The 23616-nt window shown below is 47.9% G+C and overlaps 1 protein-coding gene across 9 annotated transcripts in view; it reads left to right on the forward strand.

Moving 5' to 3' along the window:
* Positions 1–23616, forward strand: part of LOC130838579 (kallikrein-7-like) — a 102623-nt gene that overhangs the window by 63131 nt on the left and 15876 nt on the right. The window contains exons 1-6 of one of the 9 annotated variants that reach the window (XM_057711873.1): positions 16331–16465; positions 16770–16896; positions 17366–17525; positions 17650–17891; positions 18115–18251; positions 19900–20696. The exons of 4 other annotated variants lie outside the window; for them this stretch is intronic. In XM_057711873.1, the coding sequence (XP_057567856.1) occupies positions 16376–16465; positions 16770–16896; positions 17366–17525; positions 17650–17891; positions 18115–18251; positions 19900–20055 (912 nt within the window). In that variant the 5' untranslated portion in view covers positions 16331–16375 and the 3' untranslated portion in view covers positions 20056–20696. Of the gene's footprint in view, positions 1–16330; positions 16466–16769; positions 16897–17365; positions 17526–17649; positions 17892–18114; positions 18252–19899; positions 20697–23616 lie in introns of those variants that run through there. 4 more of the 9 variants (XM_057711874.1, XM_057711881.1, XM_057711882.1 and 1 more) reach the window with 4 other exon arrangements.

Genomic DNA, 23616 nt, shown 5'->3' on the forward strand with positions numbered 1-23616 from the left:
CATCTCCACCAAGCCACCCACCTAGGAGCCAAATCTTTTTTTCAACTAGTTGAGACTATCTTCTCTGGAATGGGAATCCTTTCCACCCTCTGGTCTATCCCAGGCCTGCCCAGTATGTCGCCAGGTGACCCCAGAGGGAGCCATGAAGCCCCCTCTGCTACGACAGCTGCTCCAAAGACCGGGACACCAGCCAGGAGAAGACTGGCAAACAGGCTTCACTCACATGCCCACCTGCAAGGCTTACAAACACTCCTGGTTATGGTGGACACTCTTACTGGATGGATAGAGGCCTTCCCAGCTAAGAGAGAGAGAGCATCCGAGGTCACCAAGGTCTTCGTGAAACACGTCATACCTAGATTTGGACTCCCCTGGTCTCTACAGTCTGACAATGGGCTTGCGTTTATCTCCAGGTTCACCCAGGGAGTAAGCGAAGCTTTACAAGTTAAATATGTCCTCCATTCAGCCTGGCACCCCCAGACATCTGGAAAAACAGAAAACGCCAATCAAATTCTCAAAAGATACTTAACCAAACTAGCTATGGAGACCCACCAAACACGGTTCCCTCTTCTCCCTATCGCCCTCTTAAGAGCCCAAATAACCCCAAAGGCCACGACCCATCTGAGTCCATATGAAATTTTATATGGAAGGCCCTTTTTGACCACCGATCTCTTAGTTGATCCAGAAACTCACTATCTAGCTCAATCTCTCCCAGTGTTAAGACTGACCCTCAAAAATATCTGGGAATGCCAACACCAAAATAGTCCCAAACTGGACCCTGAATTTACGGAGATACCCAAAGACCTACTGCCTGGTAATCGGGTATATGTCAAGGCTCTCCCACAGGACCGAAAGCCGCTCAACGTGATTTGGGCGGGGCCACACCGAACTCTACTGACCACCTGACAGCAGCAAAGGTCCAAGGCTTCACCCCTTGGACACACATATCTAGGCTAAAAACAGCTCCTCCCCCTGAAAGACAAAGCCTTCAAGAGACAGAAAACTTGCCGGACTCAGCATACAGCTGCGGACCTCTGGAAGGCCTCTGATACCTTTTCAAAAAACAATCCGGTGATGTCCCCTCCTCGGAGCCAAGGGTTTGACAAACTGATTTCAACTCTGTCATCTCCCTTGCTATCCTCTGAGCCATTTCATTTCTAATTACATGTATCACCCTTCCCTGTGGTGAGACCCACTGGTATTCCAGAGACTGCTTTGCTAAAATCCTTCATAAGTGGCACCAAAGGTGGAACAGGTCTGATCCTAACAGCCTCACTTCCTTCCAGTGCTAATGTACACCCTACACACGTGCTGAACTTACTCTTTTCTGCAGACACACAAACTTTCCATGTCATCTTTCGGATCTGACTTCTACGAGGCATTATTGGAAGACATAAATTCCCAAGAGCCGCAATTACATTCAGGGCCCCCGCACCACTAAAGACAATACGTATTGCAATTAACATGGGACAAGACCCTCCAAGGGGACTTCCAAGACTTCACGCCACAGCAAGTCCGTTGCCTTGCAAAATTAGGTCCTCAAAAATCTTGATTTTCATATTAACGATTATGACAAATATGCCAGAAAAGACACTTGGAAAATGGACAACTAACTCCTCAGTAAATATTTCTACCGTTATAGCGCAGGGAGAACACCTCAAGAACTGTTGGCTATGTCATCCACACCCGCAAGGGGGCCCACAGATTCTTCCCTATGGCCCAGCCACACCAGGGGTCCACGGTCCACCTCTGAGGTTTGCATCTGGCCCAGCCCCCAACTCCCCCCTTTTGGGCTTCTTCTCCTGAACCAGAAACTTTCCCTTGTCTACATTTAACTCCGCAGCTTAACAGGGACTGGAAGGGCAGCCCCCGGGACGTGCACCCAAGGGGGCAATTGCTGCCCCTGCTACGGCCCGGAGCCCAGTGGAGGCCCAGTAACAGCTCTCTTTCATGCGTATGTGGGTCCGATGCTTCCCAGATTTCTCCTCTGCCCTTTGATCATACACGCTGGAAAAGGGGGTTTGGATGCAGTAATCTGAGCCGTTGGTGCCCAGTGTGCAACACCCCCACACCGCTCTCTGCCACCCCTTACAATCAATGCGCTTATCAGGGAGGATCCCTCGCGGTCACCTGGCGTCTACTCTACACGGTCCCCAGGCCAGATTCAGGAAAGGATCTAAACCCACATATTCGTTTCTCTTTGGAGCATCTTTTGTGCCGTTGCTGCGGCGCTCTGACTTGGGGAAGCCAGATGTTGGGCCGGTTTCGTTCCTCACAAGTAAGACAGGTTCGCGCTCCAGCCGGGTGTGTCTTTCCCCGTGGTCTCCCCGTCAGTCAGCGGCCACGTGATGGACACCCACAGCCCCACGACCTGGGGACGGCCTTGCTGCTCAATGTCTGGATGACGCACGGTGTCAGGGACAAGGCCCTGGGAATTATACGAGAACATTCCATAGCTATAACTATTTACCACGCCACCAGGACACGCTCTGAAAGAGCCACAGGGCGTGTGTCAGCAGGCAAAGGAGCTGCCATTGGATGGGCAGCACGGTGGGGAGGCTTCAGTTACCATGAAACTGACAACATGTAATCTATCGGGTACTTTACATGACCTCAGCCAGTCAGCTGAAAGATCATCTGGAAGCCTATCTCAATCTTTATCTTTTTATAAATTTATTTATTTATTTATTTATTTAATTTGCTGTGTGGGGTCTCTTTTGCTGTGCGCAGGCTTTCTTTTTTAGTTGCAGTGAGTGGGGGCTACTCTTCATTGTGGTGCGCGGGCTCCTCATTGCCGTGGCTTCTCTTGTTGCAGAGCATGGGCTCTAGGTGTGTGGACTTCAGTAGTTGTAGCACCTGGGCTCAATAGTTGTGGCTCACGGGCTCTAAAGCACAGGCTCAATAGTTGTGGCGCACGGGCTTAGTTGCTCCAAGGCATGTGGGATCTTCCTGGAGCAGGGCTCGAACCCGTCTCCCCTGCATTGGCAGGCGGATTCTTAACCACTGAATCACCTAGGAAGCCCTATCCCAATCTCTAGATTCCCTAGCAGGAGTGGTGATGGACAACTGGCAGGGCTTGGACTCTCTCTTGACTGAACAAGGGGGGATATGCGCTGTTATCAATAAGACTTGTTGTCCATAAATCAACAACAGTGGCCTGGTGGAAGAGGACATAAAAAAATACATGAAAAAGCTAAATGGCTGCCTTCTTTTGGCAAGGGAGCCTTGGATACAAACACCATCTGGCAAACTCTAAAAGGGCCTCTACCTAGTGTTACGTGGCTTCTGCCCTTCCTCGGACCTGCAATCCCTCTTCTCCTCATCTTACTCTTCAGCCCTTGCATTATTAGCATATTCTTGAAGTTCATCTCCAGACAGGTTCAAAAGATTCAGTTCCAGTTGGTGCTACGACAAGGATACCAGCCAGTCGGCATCCAGATGACGCTGGAACAGGCCACCCTATCCTTCCGTGGGCTCTCATCTCCCTCCGTGAACACACCCTGACGGAGAGTGGGCACTGGGACCCAGGACCCTACGACGCCCCTGTCCAGTCTGAAGAAATCAGAGCAGTCACTGCCCCTTTCCCCAATGACCTGGGTCCCTATGGCCCGAGACGGGGATGGGCAGATAGTTAGTCATGAGCGGGGTGTAAAGGGACCAAAGACTTGGCCCATAAATAAAAAGAGGGGGGAAAGTGGAGCCCTATACCAAAGTCACAAGATTCCAGAGTTAACCCGACCCTCACAGCAACCAAATTCCGCAGTTATCTCGACCCCCATAGCCATCTTTGACTCATGACTTGGGCTAGCCGATAACCTGACCCCATATTAGGGAAGGTATTCACCATATAGGACCCTAGCCTATCACCTAATGACACCTGTCGCCTTTGGCGCACTGGCCAATTGATTAGTGCCATTTTCCTAGCAGGAATTTCCCTTGCTTTGGGGTTATGAATGTTGGTTGCGAGCCCACCGTAGCTTCAGCTCTCCCTGGTCTGCCAGGAAGTCGTCCTACTGTCTTTACAGCATCCCTTCTCTCTAATAAACTCCATCTTCCTTACATTCCGCCTTGTGTCTGGAAATTCTTTTCCAACACGCTTGGACCGTGACAGTTTAGCTTGGCCTACAGCGAGTCGGCTTCCCTTATTCCCTGTCTGGCCCCAGGAGGCAGCAGACTTTGTGACCCCAGAGAAGAAGAAAAGTGGAGACATGGATGCAGAAGCATGGGGACACAAACAGATCAGGAAAAAGCAAGTCACGAATAACAATACTATTCATACAGCATCATCTTTGTCACGGAGAGTACTTGCATATAGACTTACATGGAGACTACAAAATAGAGCACTTATTTTGTTCTAGACACTATTCTAGGTTCTCCACAAATGTTAACTCAATCTCCTCAATATACTATGAAATAGGAAGTATTATCATCCCAACGTTACACATGAAAAACTGAGGCACAGAGAGGCTAAGAGTCACTTGCAGTTACCAAGCTGGTAATTGTGAGAGCCTGGATTTGGACATCACCACCCCCAAGCCCAAGGCCGCCCCTGTGCGCCTAACTACTGTGCAGCCCTGCCCCCTTAGGGATCCAGAGAAACACACAGGGAGAGACTTAGAGGTTGTGAAGGGTGAGGGACAAAGGAGGGGCCCCAGGTTCTCTTGGGTCAGTCTCCCTGGAGGCCTCAGCACCCACCTGTGAACTCAGACTTGGGAACAGCAGAGGCAGGTGCAACCCGGGCTGGTGGCAGAAGCAGGGGCCGCCACCTGAGATTTGCACCTGGTGAGCTCTGAGCCTTGCACCTGGTGAGCTCAGGTCTTGATCCTGACCTTGGGTCTCTTAGGTAAAAGGAAGGGCTGAGAATGTGGCCTTTGGAGTCAGACCCGTTCCACTGAGACCTTGGGTGAGGTGCTGAGTGTTTCTAGCCTCAGAGCTCAGCCACTGTTATCTCCAATTATTGCTGCTGATACAAGGATTTAATAAGTTGGAGAGGTCACCATAATCTCTGTTTATTCTTTTCTTTTCTTTTCTTTTTTTTTTTTGCTGCACCGTGCATCTTCTGGGATCTTAGTTTCCTGACCAGGGATCCAAACCAGACCCTGAGCAGTGCAAGTGTGGAGTCCTAACCACTGGATGGCCAGGGAATTTGCATCTCTGTTTATTCTTGCATCAGGGTGACGTCGGGTGCTTCCAGCACCATCTCCTCTGTGCACCCTGGTGCCCCCCAAATGGTCCTGCGAGTAATAATGACAATGAGAAATCACTCACCTGCATTGAATGGCTATAGTCATCCTTCTCCCTGTGTTATTGTTCCTAATCTCAGGGCATAAAAGTATGAGCCTGTCTCTTGAAAAGCAGAGATAGCAGAGCACAGGGAGGTCAGCTCGATGCTTTGTGAAGTCCTAAAGGGGTGGGATAGGGAGGGTGGGAGGGAGGCTCAAGAGGGAGGGGATATGGGATATATGTGTACATGTAGCTTATTCACTTTGTTCAACAGCAGAAACTAACACAATGCTGTAAAGCAATTATACTCTAATAAGGATGAAAAAATTAAAAAAGATAAAAATAGTAAAATAATAAAAAAACAAAGATAGATTGTGAAATGTGACCTTTCCCCATTATAAAGGAAATCCGTTTTTCTTGGTAAAATCCTCACTGGCTATATTTGTTAGGGTGCTGGGGGAGGTGAAAAGAAAGCACTTTTTTTGTTTTAAGTCAGGGGGAGAATGTGAACACTAATCGATAGCACATGCTGACAGCACGCTCTGTAACACTGTTTTAATAGCTTTACACAGATTAAGTTGCTATTATTCCCATTAACCTTAAGAAGATGCTAGTATTGCTATTCACACTATAAACGGGTGAAACCGAGGCAGAGACACATGAAAGTCATTTTCCAGGGCTACACGTTAAGAAATAGCTGGGTTTGAACCGAGGGAGAATTGCACAAATATCTCTGTTTGTGTATGTGTGTGTAACATCATTTCTACTATATTTTGTGAATAGGTATTATTTCCACGTGGTACAAAAGCAAACTATGTTTATAAAAAATATACAGCCATAAAACTCCACCATGACCTTGTCCCCCCTTCTGTCCTGTCCTTGCCCCTTCTTCCAAACATAACAACTAGAATATATGTCTTGGGTCATCTTCAGGGGTTTCGTTGCACATGAACAAGTAAATGCAAAGATGTGTTTTTATATTTCTCTTGCCTTTAGTTACCAGGCTGGGCTTCTTGAGAAGTAAGGTGTCTCCTGGTGTTCAAAACATTTGGTGATTTCTTTTTCTTGTTATAAGCCTCAAAGAACTTGTAATACCTAGTTAGTTTCCAGGTTTGTGAAACACTGTTTAGATAGTTACATAAGTTATCAAACAATGGCTGGTGTGAAAATTACAGATGATTCATAATTATATCTATGAATATAAAGCTCTCTCCTGGGAAGGCTTCCAGTCTGAGAGCACTCACAGGGAGGCATCTCCCCCACCCACGCCCAAGGGACTTTGTTATTAATTTGGTGGTGATTCGACCTGGCCACAAAAAGAACAGTGAAAATAGAGCAGGTAAGAATCACTGGAAAGTGCGCATGGAATATCGAGGACAGTGATAACTGTACGCTTCCAATGTGGAAACAGCAAATCACTAACCTGTAGACCAGGAACTAGCACCGTGTTGTAGGCCAATTATACTTCAGAAACAAACAAACAACAAAAGAACTCAGAAAAAGAGATCAGCCGCAACTAAGATCTGGAAAAGGCAAAATAAATATAAATAAATAAAACAAATCAATCTTAAAAACAAAAAAGAAAAAGAGATCAGAGTTGTGGTTACCAGAGGCATGGCTGGGGGCAGTGGGGGAGGGGGAATTGGATGAAGGCTGCCAAAAGGTACAAATTTCCAGTTATCAGATAAACAAGTACTAGGGGTGTAATGTATATGAAAGCTGTTGAAAGAGTAACTCCTATGGGTTCTCATCACCAGGAAAACATTTTTTTCTTTTTCTTTTCTTTTGTGCTGATGTGAGGTGGTGGATGTCCACTACTTATGGCGTGTTGTTTTTATGATGTATGTAAGTCAAGTCACTATACAGCACACCTTAACCTTACACAGTGCTGTACTATAAGTCCTCTGCATATGGATGAGTTCCGTTCTGGAAGCGCGTTCGTAAGTCCAATTTGTTCCTAAGTCCAACAAAGTTAGCCTAGGTACCCAACTAACACAATCAGCTGTATAGTACTATACTGTAATAGGCTGATAACAGTTTTCACACAAGTAAAACATAAAAAACAAACAAAAAATAAACATTTTTAATCTTACAGTAGAGTACCTTGAAAAGTACTCAGTACAGTACAACAGCTGGCATACAGGGGCTGGCATGGAGTGAACAGGCAGGAAGAGCTAGTGACTGCAGGAGGGAGAGGAGGTGGAAGATGGTAGAATTGAAATATCCTCAGCAATAGGAGATAGCAGTTACATCATCGCTGCTACATGTTAGCAGTACCAGCTACATCACCTCTGCTTTTTTTTATACATAGTTATTGGAGTATAATTGTTTTACAATGTTGTGTTAGTTTCTGCTATTCATAAAGTGAATCAACTATATTTCTACATATATCCCCGCTTCCCCTCCCTCTTGAGCCTCCCTCCCACCCTCTCCATCCTACTCACCACTGCTTTTATGCTTGCTTCTGGACATCCTGGGCTTGAAAAAAGATTGTGTACGACTGTACTCTATACAGTACTATAAAGTACATTAAAGCAAAACCACTTGTAGAGGATGCACAGACATGACAATGATTGCCAGACACAAGAACTAAGTTATGTGATTCGACATGCGAACACGTTTGCATATTTGAAAGTTTTAACTTGAAGGTTCACACGTAGGGGACTTCCTGCACCTGAACTGGTGACTTAAGTCGATCACCTCTGTCACTCTGCCTGCTTCTCTCTGGCTCTGTTTCTCTCTCTCATATGTGTGAACTATGTCTCATCTCTGCTTGTCTCTTTCCTTCTCCTGTGGATCTCACTCTAGCCTCTGGAGACAAACTTCCTCACATGGAGGGAGCAGAGCAGCTACTGACAGCCCCAGTTAAGCAAACCCAGCAGAAACAAAGATCCCATTTATTGATCCCAGGGAGAACTCTGACTGGTCCAGCTTGAACCAAGCCCACCCATTGGGTTAATCATTATTTCTAGGGAGGAAACAATGATCTTGTTGGCTTGACCAGGTCATGGGTTGATTTTGCACAAGGGTTCTTACTTCTTTTAAACCTCCCTTTTCTCACCTATCAGATGGGGAGGACAGTCCTCACTTGGATCCATGACAGCCACATAGATGAGGTCCGCAAGACACCTGACACATCACACAGTAGGTGTGCAAGAAAGGGAAGCTGCTTCATCCCCAGGATGACGGGGAAGGCAGCTAATATGAATCCAGTGCCTGGAACGTGCCCATCCACGTTCCTCTCATAATTTTACTTAATTCTCCCATTTGCCTTGAGAGGTAGACCTTGCTCTCCTCTGCCTTAGAGAGAGGCAAAGTGAAACTCAGAAAAATTACCTCACTTACTTGAGATCATGAGGAGGGCAACTAGGGTCGGTCAAACCTGTGTTGGTCTGACTTGTGAGGTCAGGTTCTTTCTATCACACCCTGTGGCTGAATGGCTCAGGGATCAAGGAAGGACCGGGACTAAAGTTGGCTGATCCACGGATGACAGTGGTCTGCACACTAGTATTTATGTAAGTACCTCCTATGCTCCCTCGTTTTGGCTGGGTGCTTAAAAAAACACCAAATGAACACCAGACACATTTCCTCTCCTCGTGAAGACCAGTATTTAGCAATACAATCAGATTAAATAATCAAAAACATAGAAAGACAGATGTGCCAAGCACAGCAGCAGTGCTGGTGATTTAGGAGTGAATAGCAGGGCTCCAGAGTAGCGTAGCTGCTTTCTTCTTTTTAACAGTATTCTGGGACTCTCCTGGTGGCCCAGTGGTAAAGAATCCTCCTGCCAATGGGGGCGATATGGAGATATGGGTTCAATCCCTGGTCCGGCAAGATTCCACACGCCACCAAGCAACTAAGCCCGTCCGACGCAAATACTGAGCCTGCACTCTAGAGCCCTCATATGTGTGAACTGTGTCTCATCTCTGTTTGTCTCTTTCCTTTTCCTGTGGATCTCACTCTAGCCTCTGGAGACAAGCTTCCTCACATGGAGGGAGCAGAGCAGCTACTGACAGCCCCTGTACAGCAAACCCAGCAGAAACAAAGATCCCTTTTATTCATCCCAGGGAAGAACTCTGATTGGTCCTGCTATAACCGAGCCCACCCATCTGATGAATCATTATTTCTAGGGAGGAAACAATGATCTTGTCGGCTTGACTGGGTCATGGGTGCATCCCAATGGGTGAGAGAGTTTGGAAAACTATGATTGACGGTTTCACCAGAACTGTATGACATGAGGGGGGCAGCTTCCTAAAAGAAGTGGGAGTTGTTCTTGGAAAAAGGGGGGAATAGAAACCCGGAATTCAGAAATAATGAGCCTTCAGAACCCAAGGAACTGAGTCAGGAGGTTCCAGAATCACAATGCCCAGGACCCCTTAGGGCAAGGCACACATGCAGGACAGCAAGGTACCAGCTCTCAGGTGTGATCAGGAGCCGAAAGATGCATCATCAGGCCAACGATCAGGATATAAATGTGAGGGCAGAGGAAGTAGGAAGCTGGGTCTCTGGGTGGGACTTAGGAACAGGACGAAACCCAAAGGGCCTGGGAGGGCTGGGACTTGGGTCTCTCTCCAACGTGGGGGCATGCATCATGAATAAGAAGCCTATGGGGGTCCGAGTTCATTCTGAGCCAAAAGAGATTCTGAGCATATGTGATGGGGTTCCAAGGAAACTTCCTTCCAGACTGTGGGTTTGTGCAATGGTGAAACTGTGGGCAACCCTCAGCATTCGAATCTGACCTTTCTGCCTCCTTGGCTGTTGATTTTGCACAAGGGCTCTAACTTCTTTTAAATCTCCCTATTTTTGCCTATCAAATGGGGAAGACAGTCCTCAGTTGGACCCATGAGAGCAACAGAGATGAGGTTCTCAAAGCACCCGACACATCCCACAGTAGGTGCACAAGAAAGAGAAGCTGCTTCATCCCCAGGATGATGGGGAAGGCAGCTAATATGAATCCAGTGCCTGGAACGTGCCCATCCACGTTCCTTTCATAACTTTATTTAATTCTCCCATTTGCCTTGAGAAGCAGACTTTGCTGTCCTGCACTTTAGAGAGGGGCAACGTGGGGCTCAGAAATATGAAGTCGCTTACCTGAGATCACGAGGGGGCAACTAGGGTTGGTCAAACCTGAGTTGGTCTGACTTGTGAGGCCAAGTTCTTTCCATCATGCCCTGTGGCTGAATGGCTCAGGGATCAAGGAAGGACTGGCTCTAAAGTTGACTGATCCGTGGATGACACTGGGCTGCAAACAGGTATTTATTTACGTCCCTCCTATGCTCCCTCATTTTGGCTGAGTGCGTTAAAAAAAACACCAGATGAACACCATACACATTTCCTCTCCTCGTGAAGACCAGTATTTAGCAATAAAATCAGATTAAATAATCAAAAATATACAAAGACAGATGTGCCAAGCACAGCAGAAGTGCTGGTGATTCAGGAGTGAATAGCAGGGCTCCAGAGTAGCGTAGCTGCTTTCTTCTTTTTAACAGTATTCTGGGACTTCCCTGGAGGCAGAGTCGTTAAGAATCCTCCTGCCAATGCAGACGATGTGGACATATGGGTTCAATCCCTGGTCTGGCCAGATCCCACATGCCACGGAGAAACTAAGCCTGTGTGCTGCAACTACTGAGCCTGCACTCTAGAGCCCTGAAGCCACAGCTATTGAGCCCACATGCCGCAACTACTGAAGGCTGCCACCTAGAGCCTGTGCTCTGCAACAAGAGAAGCCACAGCACTGAGAAGCCCACGCACCACAACACAGTAGCCCCTGCTTGCTACAACTACAGAGAAAGCCTGTGCTCAGCCATGAAGACCCAATGAGGACAAAAAACAAAAACAAAAACAAAAACAAAACAAAACAAAACAAAATAACCAGTATGCTGAGGAGACAGGGGGCTGAAGAGGGAATCAAGGGATGAAGATTTGGACAATAGATGACAGATTGGAAGTCTTGCCAAAATTCCTCTCTTTGGGAAGCCAGGAGGCAAAGATACAGATTGCTGACTCACAGAGCTGTGAGGTCAAGTGGCCTGGCATCTGCCCCGACATGATTTCGCAGCCCAAGTCAAGAGGGTGACACCTCTTATGGCCAGGGTCCTGGTGTGGAATTAGAGGGGTCAGGATCTGAATTCTGGGCTCTGGTTTGGGATTTGATGAGAATAAGTGTCTCAGAAGTTTTGGGGACTTCACTTGAATTCAGTCCATGTGGGATGAACACTAGTATGGTGATAATGGGTGAACTTTATTTTCGCGTGTGTGTTTGAAATGCAGGGTCAAGGTGGTGTGCGGAGTTGGGAAAATGAAGATGGGGTGAGGGAAAGAGTTTGGCATGGAACTGGGATGGGATTTCATGTAGAAATTGGGTTGGAGATGAGAGTGGGGTCGGGACTGGAGTCAGAGTGTTAGGACTGGTGTGACTGGGGATGGGCTCATGGGGAGGATGTCTGTGTGGGCTTCCCGGCATGTGACAGGGATGGAGACTATAGTCTGAGTTGTAGGTAGGTCAGGTTTGGAACAGGGGCTATGGTGACATTCAGTGTTTGGGTCAAGGTTGAGTGTGGGTTGTGGTTAGGGATCAAGGGTTTGAGTCAAGAGTCAGGGTCAGTGTTGGTGGAGGTGTGGTTCCCAGCCTGAGTGATATTTGGAGGCAGGAACTTGGTCAGGAACTAGATTCCAAGTTGAGGTAAAAGTTTAGAAGCAGTCAAGGATATAGCAGAATTGAGGAGTAGGTTTCGGTGCGAGCTGAAGTTTTGGGCTAAGTCCCGGGCTTGCATCAAGAATGGTGTTGAGCCACTCAGAATGGACATCATAAAAAATCTAGAAACAGTAAATGCTGGAGAGGATGTGGAGAAAAGGGAACCATCCTACACAGTTGGTGGGAATGTAAATTGGTACAGCCACTATGGAAAAACAGTATGGAGGTGTCATAAAAAATTAACAATAGAACTCCCACAAGACCCAACAATCCCACCCCTGGGCATATACCCTGAAAAACCATAATCCAAAAAGAAACATGTACCACAGTGTTCACTGCAGCAGTATTTACAATAGCCAGGACATGGAAACAACCAAAATGCCCATCAACAGATGAATGAATAAAGAAGATGTGGCACATATATACAATGGAATATTACTCAACCATAAGAAGGAATGAAACTGAGTTATTTGTAGTGAGGTAGATGGACCAAGAGTCTATCCTACAGAGCCAAGTAAGCCAGAAAGAGAAAAACAAATACCGTATGCTAACTCATATATATGGAATCTAAAAAAATGCTACTGATGAACCCAGTGACAAGGCAAGAATAAAGATGCAGTTGTAGACAAGCTGCTGTCTAACACAGGGAGATAAACTGGATGATTGGTGATGACTTAGAGAGGTGAGATAGGGAAGGTGGGAGGGAGTCGCGGGAGGGAGGGGATATGGGGTATATGATAAATATAGCTGATTCACTTTGTTGTACAGCAGAAACTGGCACAGCTGTGTAAAGTACTTATACTCCAATAAAGGGCTTAAAAAAAATAAAAGATTGGTATTCAGGACTTCCCTGGTTGCGCAGTGGTTAAGAATCCGACACGGGTTCGAGCCCTGGTCCGGGAAGATCCCAAAGGCGGTGGAGCAACTAAGCCTGTGTGCCACACATACTGAGCCTGAACTCTAGAGCCTGGGAGCCACACTACTGAGCCCAAGTGCTTCAACGACCGAAGCCCACGAGCCTAGAGCCCCTGCTCCTCAATAAGAGAAGCCACTGCAGAGAGAAGCCTGTGCACCACAACAAAGAGTAGCTCCCGCTCTCGGCAACTAGAGAAAGCCAACATGTAGCAATGAAGACCCAATGCAGCCAAATAAATGAGTACATTAAAAACAAAAAAGAATGGTGTTGGGCCTTTAGTATCTGTATCTTCCATCATCAGATAACAAGCTTGGTCAGAATTCAAAGTGAAACCTCTCTGTTACCTTTTTAAAATTCTATCATTGGACTGTATCCTTTATCAATGTTAGCGGGGGATGAGAAGGTAGACTGCCATCTTATTTACTCTTGTTCCCATGTGTAATTTACTCTTTTTGCCATACATAATTGTCTAGTTTTGGAATATGTGTCAGGTGATGTTCAGGCTTATAAAAAATCATTGTATTATTAAAAACAAAAGACTGGTGTTCAAAACGGTGTCAAGGCAAGGATTGGAGTTAGAATTATGCCTGGAGTCCCTGGATTCTCTCTTCAGCCCCCTGCCTCCTCAGCATTCTGTTGAAAAGAGTGAGACCTTTTTCACTCTCTCATAAGCCCTTGATCATATCCAACTGTTTCTTCTCAATGAATGGTACCACCATCCACCAGGAAGTGACCTTGAAGCCTTAACATGTGTCTCCCTCACCACAACTTCCATCCAATCCATCATCAAGGCCTGTTGATTCTCCTAAGTGCATCCTGAATCCATCCACGTATCACCATCTCCGCCTCCCAAATGGCCTTATCCAAGTCATCACCATTTCTCATCTGAACAATAACAAGAGTCCTCATGTCTCCACGTCCCCTTCAAATCCATCCTTCATATAGCACCCAGAGAGAGATTTTGAAATACAGATCTTGTTATGTCACTCTCTCTCCCTGCTTGACCACCTGTGGTGTGTTGTCTTGGTGCACCAGCCACGTCTCTCCCCAGTTGCTGGAAGGCTGCCACAGTTCCACAATTGACATCCAGAAGGGGAACCATCCAGAAGAAAGAAAAGAGACGTCTTCCAGGGTCTCCTTTTGGAAATAAGAGAGTCTTTCCGAGAAGTGCCCCAGTGGTGGTCCCCTCCTTCCTCATTGGCCAGGACTGCATCCCATGTTCATTTCTAAACCAATCCCTGGCAGGCAGAATATGGCTTTGCTGCTTGGGGCAGTAAAGCTTACAATCATGATGAGGATGAAAGATTATCCAAACAAAATCGGGGTTCTCATGGAAAGGCAGAAGGAATGAATGTGTGAGTCGGCAACAATAATGTCTGTTATGGGCCAAATTATGGGACCAATATAGAGTTGGGTTAGGGGTCAGGACTGAGGTATGATTTGGGCTCAGGGCAGAGGAAGAAATCACATTTTGAGCTCTGATTTAGAAGTTGGGGTCCATTCCACTTTTAGGAACTTGTCTTCAGTTGTAATGGTTCCCATCTTACAAAAGGTAAACGCCAGTCCTACACTGATCTTCAAGGTTCTATGTCATCCTAGTCCTGTTCTCACTCTGACCTCATTACCTGCCCTTGTCCCCCTGCTCATTCACCTCCAGTCAAAACGGCTCCCCTGGGCTTCCTAGGTGGCGCAGTGGTTAAGAATCCTCCTGCCAGTGCAGAGGTCACGGGTTCGATCCCAGCTCCAGGAAGATCCCACATGCCGCAGAGCAACTAAGCCCGTGTGCCCAAAAAAAAAAGGGCTCCCCTGCTAGAACATTCTAAGCAAGTCCCCTGCCTAACTTACCTGCCCATTTGCTCTGCCGAGAACTCACTGAGCAGCTACATGTATCCATCCACCATCTCCTTTAAGACTTTGTTCAAATGTCATCTTCATGTGGAATCTTCCTTATATTATAATTCTACTGGTCCCTGAGAGTGGAGGAAACCAACAACTCCTTATCTCACTTCCATACTTTCAAAAAAACAGTATAGAATACCGTAAATGATCCTTGGCTTAGAAACAGTGCCCAGATAATTCAGAAGCCAGAAGCAACTCTAACCTAGGGCTCAGCTTTTGAAGGTACAGTATGACTCAGATAAACTCCATGATGTTCTTTCTTGTTCCCAGGTTCTCCACCTGACATTTCCAATGTTTCCTTTTCAATGCACATTTTTCTCATTCTTGTATTTTTAATGCAGAGCTTTTGCTTTGAAAAAGCACAAACTGGAACAACGCAAGTGGATACGCCTTAAAAGATTGGATGTGAGAAATAATCGTGGGTGACTGCTTGCTTTCCCTTGAAAATATACTGAGAACTGAGTTCTCCTTTCTGTTCATTATCAGTTGCAAGGTGACTCAAAAAAAATAGGTCTGTTACTTTCTCATACAGTCTGGTGATGTAGCAAAGAAGCTTTTTGACCCTGGGATGCATAATAGTAAGTTGCAGGCACATAGGAGTGATACAATGTTTGTTAAATGATTGCTAAATGGCTGAATGGTGGCATTGACTTAAATATCCTCTTCCCTGTTTTTATTTTTCTCTGTCATGCTTACCAACATCTAACAAACTATATATTTCATATACTCAATTTTATATTCACAGTCTCCACGCACTAGAAGAAGAGCCTACATAAAGGAATTTTTGTTTGCTTTATTGACCACAGAGTCCCCAGGAATCAGAATAATCTCTGGCACAGAATAGATGCCCAGTATATACTTCTTGAATGAACACAACTAGCAAAGATGAATGTACAAGGAAGTTTAATCTAGCATTATCATAATTAAAACTATGCAAACATACTCCAATTTGAAACAGACTACATAAATCAGGGTACAACTGTAGTACGGAATATTATGCAGCCCTTAAGAATGAAGGAGAACCCATTTAAATAAACTAAGAGGAAAAACTGTTCAAAGTAATTTATAGAGTAAAGAAAAAGGTTATATTAGATACTGTTCAGTACAGATGTTTTTATTATTAATACATAGTATGCACAGAAATTGATGTGTAATATGAGAAAGGCTATATTGCTAACAGTAAGCATTTATCGGGGGGAAGTTAGGGAAATGTTTGCTTTTTAATTCCTACCCGATATTAGGATTGGGAATGGGTTCAGGTTCAAAGACATGACTGGCTTCCAGCCTGAACACATTCTCACAAGCTGCTCAGAATTAGCCTATAGGGTCGAGGTCATCCCTGAGAGGGCGTGAGGGCAAGACAATGGCCCCAGAGGAGGACCCCAGCCAGAGCCCGTGTCCTGAGCTCCGCGGCTCCTTGAATCCTGCTCCTGCCCCTCCGAGCCAGAGCCCCCGGCCCCGCCCTCGGCAGCAGCACCAGGGAGGGTGGGGCCAGGATGTGCGGGGGCGGGAGCGTGGAGAGAGGAGCGTGCGGATAAGTATTCTAGCTGCCTCTGGGGTTGGAGATACCAGAAATGCAGGAAGGGGTGTCCCAGAGCCGTCTCCACCTGCACCCCAGGGTGCTGAGGGCGGGGGCGGGGGGTTTGATGTGGTATAAGACGGCCGCCCTGCGCAGGTCTGGAGAGGCTTGGCTCTTAACCGAGTCTGGAGCCCAGGTCAGATCAGAGCCTCCGAAGGTGAGAAGGGGCCTCATTTAGGGTGGGGGGATGAGGCTGGCGAGAGAGCTGAGTCCTGTTTCTGAGGGGAGGGGGCAGTGGGAAGCCTGGTTCTGACAGATGAGAGGCTGGAGGTCTGGAAATTTTGGTCTCTTAGGGAAAAAGGAACTGGGGATACAGACTTATGGATGGGGAGGGATGGGAGCCCAGATTCCTGGGTCCCAAGGGAAAGGGAGTCTGGGGGCCTGGACTGCTGGATCTGAGGGAGGAGGGAGCTGGCGGCCAGCACTCCTGCTTCCTGAACTCTTTGTCCTTCTCCACCCAGCAGAAGAGACCCCTCCTCTGCCTGGCAGCCCCTGAGAGACTCAGAGAGGCCCCCATGGCAGGTTTCCTTCTTCCACCCCCGCTGATCCTACTGCTGTCCGCAGCCCTGGGATGTGCTGCACAGGAAGGTGAGGACCAGTCAGGGAGGGCTGCCCTGTCCTCTGCACCCCCCATCATCCCCACGGACCCTCTCAGGGGCCCCTGTCTCCAAGGGGTCCCTGAGTCAGGAGCTCCCCCTGCTCCAGCAGCTTCCTCCCTCGGAAGACAAGACCCTTCTGCCTCCTGCCTACTTTCTTCCTGCTTTCTTATGACTCCTGGGGTCTCTGTGCTCCCTGGGACCTCTATTCGGTACTCAGGGTCTCTCCCATTAGCTTCTGAGGTCACCCCAAGAGCAGATCCTTCTCCTGGGTTTCTGAGCGGGCTGCCTCTGTCTCTCTCCATCTCTTGTTTTCTCTGCCCTGTTCTCCATCTGTGCCTCTGCATTTCTCCCTGTCTCTCTGTCTGTCTGTCTCCATCTCTGTCTCCACATCCTTCAGCTGCTGACTCAGCCTTCCTCTGAGGCTTGCTACCCAGTTTTTTCTCCATGTCTGTCTCCAGACCAGGTTAACAAGAGGGAGAAGAGGATTATTAATGGATTCCCATGTCCAAGAGGCTCTCGGCCCTGGCAGGTGGCTCTGCTCAAGGGTAATCAGCTCCACTGTGGAGGCGTGCTGGTCACCGAGCAGTGGGTGCTCACCGCTGCCCACTGCAGGCTGAGGTATGTGGGCAGACGGCCCTCTGAGCACTTCCAGCTCTCCCTCTGGTTCCCTGCCTCCCTCCTCTGGGTGCCTGTCTCACTCCTCACTCACAGAGTCTCTTTGAATGTTGCCCCCTTCTCCCAGTGCGTACAACGTACACATGGGCAGTGAACAGCTGGGAAGAGGCCAGAAGATCAGGGCCACAAAGTCATTCCGCCACCCTGGCTACTCCAAACAGACCCACGTTGATGACCTTATGCTGGTGAAGCTAAATAGCCGGGCCAGGCTGTCACCCAGTGTGAGGAAAGTCAACCTGCCTTCCGGCTGTGAACCCCCTGGGACCGAATGTACTGTTTCTGGCTGGGGCACCACCAGCAGCCCTCTTGGTGAGGCTGCCTCAGTGACCCAGGAGCCCTAGACCCTGAACCCCTCCTCCCTCAGACCCAGGGGACCAGAAGTCAGGCCCCTTTTCATGATCCTAATGTCGAACCCCCAGCCCCCTCCTCCTTCAGGATCTAGGATCCTGGACCCCCACCCTCTCCCCATCAGGACCCTCGGTCCACAGTCCCAGGCCTCTGACTGACAAGCCCTCCCACCCTCATCTTGCAGTGACCTTTCCAAAGCAGCTCATGTGCACAAATGTCACCCTCATCTCCTCTGAAGACTGCAGGGAGGTTTACGGGGACGCGCTGGGAAATTCCATGCTGTGTGCTGGGAACCACGACTCCAGATCCAGCGCCTGCAGTGTGAGACCTCCTTCCTCCCCTGCCCTGGGTTCTTGGCTGCTTCATCTCAGCACAGAGCCCCATCCTCACCCTCTATCCAGAATCTTTGCACCTGACCTTGGCACTGAGCCTTCCCTCATCACCCTAATCCCACCCCAGGCCCAGCCTTCCCAGCTCCCTCTGCCCCATTCTCTGCTCAGGTCAAGAGTGGGGGCTCAGTGGGGGCTGGTGTGGCCCTGAGTATGAGGCAGAAAGATGAATGGGAGGGGCTGGGGCTGGGGAGCATGGGGCCAGGACTAGGGGAGGGCAAGGGAACCCCTGGCTTCAAACCCAAATTAAAAGGAGAGGGGGGTGCTCCAAAACCCGGTGATCAAGATAAATCACATTCTAATGCAATAGTTTTGAAAACCCATGCAAAAGTCCACGATGAACAAGATGTCAGAATTTTCAATAAAGAGCCATTAGTCTCACACATTTCCCACTTACCTCTGACTTCAATAAGCCCTGTACTGACCCTTTATGTAAAATTGGGATACCGTGTTCATCATGGACTTTTTCATATTAAACTCAATTTTAAGGTATTGCATGAAAATGCTATTTATTGATTACTGAGACTGTGTGGCCGAAGTTCGTGTCTCACTCACCTCCCTTGGGTGCTGGTCCTGGGCAAAGAACTCTCTCTCCCCTCCTCCTGGTGACCCCCTCCCTGTCTCGGAACATTGTCTTCCCACGTCTCTCTTCACACCCAACCTCATTCCATTCTTTCCATCTGTGTTGCCATCCCCCCCCCCCCCCCAGCCCCATTGGCTGTCTGCTGCTGGGACTCTTTTTATTTGCCTACATTTCTGCCCCTTTCTCCAGCCCCTACATTGCTGTTTCTCTGTCGTGTTCCTCCTCCACCTTTCTTCTCTCCATCCTCTGCTCTTCCTCTCTTCTGCTTCTCTGTGACTCTTTCCCTCTCCTTGTCTCTCTCCCCGTAGCCCCACTCCCTGTGCTCTCAGCTGCACCCTCAGCTGTCAGGGATGGTGGGACTATACGTGTTAGGATGGGGTGTCGGGACAGGAATGTGTGTCCTGGAGAATGGGGCACCCTTCTTTTCCCCTAGTGAGGCCCGGCTTCATGAAGGGGCAGGTTGTACAGTGACACAGGGTCCCACACTCGGGCGAGTCCCACGCTTGGTTTAACAGCACTCTTTTTGCTGTCTTGAAATTCTTAATACCTTTTGAGCGACGGTATTTTCATTTTGCACTGGGCCTTGTGAATTATGTCATGGGTTTGGCCCCTGGTTTCCAGGACCACCCTGTCCCCCTTCATGAGCTTGTATCCATTGCCTGGAAACAGTGCTCCTTCTCCAAGGGCTTGGCTCTGAGTCCTTACAGGTGGGGAAGAAGTGGGGCTCTGATCCCCGGAAGCCCCGCCCCTTCCCTCTGATTGGTCCCATTGGCCGGGGCTCAAGCCAACCTTTGCAGACAATGTGGTTTGTCTTCTCCAGGATGGTCCTAATTCCTGCTCTTCTATTCATCTCCAGAGACAATGAGTCTCTCCCCATTGGCTGGGGTGGAAATCCAGGGTCTGGCAAGACAGAGACTAACAACTGTGGAGTTTATGAGAGTGAGTGGGGAGGGGGCTTCACTCTGCAGCTGAAGCTAATTTGCTTTATCCCCTCCAGGGTGACGCAGGGGGACCACTGACGTGCAGAGGTTCTTTGCAAGGCCTGGTGTCCTGGGGAACTTTCCCTTGCGGCCAAACCAACCACCCAGGTGTCTATACCCAAGTCTGCAAGTACATCAATTGGATAAATGACACCATGAGAAAGCATCGCTAATATATCCATACTCCCATCTCTCCATCCCTATGCCCTGAACAGGAAATTCACAGAAATAAGGATATCGGTGATGTACGGTCATACTTGACTTTACCTTTCCTCAGAGACCTATCAAAACCTCAACGATATGCCATGTGTGCAAGCCAATCAAGTCAGCAAGAACCTAAAACCAAAACAAGAATCACAAAAACCTCTGTGCTGGTAAAGAGGTAGTGAGACCAGCACTGTTGGCCATTGAAACTGTAAATTCATACAACTTTTATGGAAGTCGATTTGCAATGTGTATCAGGAGCCTTGTTCTCCACATTTGACCCAGTAATTCTAGGTCTGGGAAGATACTATTTAAAATAAAATATGTGCAGCAAGGTTTGAATTTATGACGTTATTATAGCAGAACAGTGGAAACACTGACTGTGTCCAGAATCAGTGGCGTGTTTAAGTATACAACAGGCTGACTTGAGCCAAGGATATTGTGAAGCTGTTAAGGATAATAATTGTGCAGAATTGTTAGTGTTATGCAGGGATGTTTGTGCTATGTGATATTAAATGAAAAAAGGAAGATACAGAAATATATGTGCATGTCATCCTCACTATGTAAAATTAAAACTTTCAGAAAATAAAACCTGAAAGAAGAAGTACCAAACTGCATACAGTGGTGGTCATGGGGTGCCTGCTTCCTTCCACTTACTGTTATTACTTGAAACACAATGTAATGTGGAGGAGAGGAGGCCCTTAGGGAGACAGGAAAGAGCAATGAATCTGATTCTTGGTCCCTTGCCAAGCCTCCTTACCTGGAGGCATATTTTTCTCCATTTTGTGGGTCTCAGTTTTCCTCATCTGCAAAATGGAGAAGAGAGAGAGGGTAAGGGAAGGTAGAGAGAGGGAAAGGGAGGCAGGAGAGAAAATGCCTGCTTCATCAGGGTGGAAAGGGTTGTGAATGTGTGTCTGGGCATTTCACAGGTGATGAACTAAGAGAGTGGGAGAAGGTTTGGGGGAAGCAGAGGGCTGGCAGAAGACAGAACCCCTATGTCCCACCAGGGCTTGCCAGCAGTGACCACACAGCTTTCCAGGTGCCAGGGGAAGCTGGTGGCTGGGAACCTGGGTAGGTGGGCTCCTGTGCTCACGAAGACAGGGAATAGGCCTCAGAAAAGGAGGAGGAAGGAGTCCCAGTGACTCAGCCTGGCCACACCCCTGCTCCTGCCATCCAAGGCACCCTGGGCAGTCACACCTCAGATGCTGCTGACAGAGGGATCCTCTCATGCCCAGGACTCACCCCTCCTACCTGTCTTTCTAGTCTCTCCCCCATAATTCCCTCCCAGATAGACTGGGACCCAGAAGGAGACAGGGAGATAGAGACACAAAACAGAGGAGAGAGAGATGGGCACAGACAGAGGCCAAGGCAAAATGACACATAGAGAGAGGGATTATTTAAGCATCCTGGAAGTCTTTTTAATATTATTATTATTATTGATTTTTTTAAAAGTGTTTATTTATTTGGCTGAGCCAGCTCTTAGTTGTGGCACTCGGGATCTTTTTAGTTTCGGCATGTGGGCTCTTCGTTGGGGCATTTGGAATCTAGTTCCCTACCAGGGATTGAACCTGTGCCCCCTGCATCGGGAGAACAGAGTCTCAATCACTAGACCACCAGGGAAGTTCCTGAAAATCACTTCTAAAACAGAGACAAAATGTAGTTTTAACTTCCCCCAACTTGACTCAATTCTACCCCCTTCCCCTTAAGTGTCACCCCATTCACAGAGCCTCCTTGATTCTTTTCTTGGTTGCTCGCTTACAGTTAATAATAGCTCTTTGCACTGCGACAGGAGTAGGGAACTTAACGAATTACTTAATATTGAATTAATTGTAATTACGGCAAGAGCTTACTCTGGCCCTATTTTAAGTTGTTTATGTGTAATAACTTTATCCATCACAACACCATATGAAGTTTTATATTAAGTGTATGCAGATGTGGAAACTGAGGCACAGAGAGATTAAGTCATTTACCCAAGGTCGCAGAAGGGCTGAGGCAGAGATGAAGAAACAGGCAGAGATGAACTGATACAGAGCAGGGGAGAGCTGGCAACATAGTGAAAAGTGGACGCTGAGAGACACACATCTCAGGAACCAGGGTGAATGATGATTAAATCATAAAAAGACAGAAGATCCAACAGTGATCCATCACCCACTTGTTTTCTAGGTGCCTTCTTAACAGCTTATACACACTGATTAGTTGTGATCTTCGTAATAACCCCATGAGGTACCTAATATTATGCCTAATTGATGATAGTGGAAAGGGAGGCACAGAGCAGTCAATCAACTTACCCAAGGTCACACAGCAAAGTGGCAGTGAAGCCAGGCATCTAGTTCCAGAGCCCATATCTCACACTCTCTGCTAGGCAGCCTCCTTCATGCATATTAGGAGAGAGAAGCAGCAGCTGAGGGACAAGGGAGCCATCTCCACAGGGACACAAGTCGTGAGGGTCCAGGATGCACCTGCGTCCACTGCCCCTCACCTGAGCCACCTGCCCTCATCCCCACCTGCAGGTGAGGTGCAGCCTTGGCCACAGAAGACACGGAGCACTGCTGGGGAGGGGATGAGGTGAGGCCACCCTCAGCCCCAGCACCCACTCTTACTGCATAAATGGAAGAGCAAGCCCCTCCTCCCTCCCCCGGACTGAGCCAAAAAGAGAGTCCTAAATCTCCTAGACACGGTGGAGTGGCTGCCTGCTTAGGAATGTCATCTGCCCAAAGGCCCAAGGTGGGCCTCTTTTTCCTTTTTGTAATATGGTGTAAAAAATTAATAAACAGAAATCCCAATTAAATAGAGTTGGGAGGCCAGAAGGGGGAGCTCTCCCTCCCGTGACTATAGCAGAGCCCAACAGGAAGAGGAAAGACTCCTCTTTGTTCCTGGCAAGGACTCAGCCAATGAAAAGCCAGGGACTCATTTACTGCAGCCCCAACCTTCTTCTTCCCTCTGTAAAAGCATTCTCCTTGCCTCGCCATGGGGCAACTTGCAGGTGGCTCCCATGGTGGCCGACTCCAGGTTGCAGTTCTCTGCTGAGCCGGAGTAAACCTGTCTTCGCTGGAAAAATATCTGGCAGTCCATTTGCTTCAGGCCAACAGTGGGGAGTATAAAAATTAAAAGTACACATGCAGCTCCTGCTATATTTTGATAGGACAGTCCTGATGTGGAGGAAACAGGAATCAAAGCTTAGCAAAAAAAAAAAAAAAAGCTGAAGTGGTGTTAAGTGGTCTTAAGTGGAAACTGGCAGGAGCACTGTGTAAAGTGGTTGTGGCTGGGGACCAGTGAGAGGATTTTCCTCTCCCCCTGATTCTCTTGGCACCCAGGGGTGTCGCTGATCTCAATAAAGAGCTCTGGAGATGGCAGATCTTTTGTCTGGGCTGATCTACACATAGTCTTCTGTTGTAAGAGAGACCTACTTATCTCCGAAACGTGATCCAAAAGACTGCTGATCATACTCCAAACAGAAATTAGAATCCTCACCTGAGCCAAAGGCCCACACACAATCTGCCCCGCTCTGTTCCTCCTCTGACCTTATCTCC

Source organism: Hippopotamus amphibius, chromosome 16 (assembly GCF_030028045.1).
Source record: "Hippopotamus amphibius kiboko isolate mHipAmp2 chromosome 16, mHipAmp2.hap2, whole genome shotgun sequence".
NCBI classification, from domain to species: Eukaryota; Metazoa; Chordata; class Mammalia; order Artiodactyla; family Hippopotamidae; genus Hippopotamus; species Hippopotamus amphibius.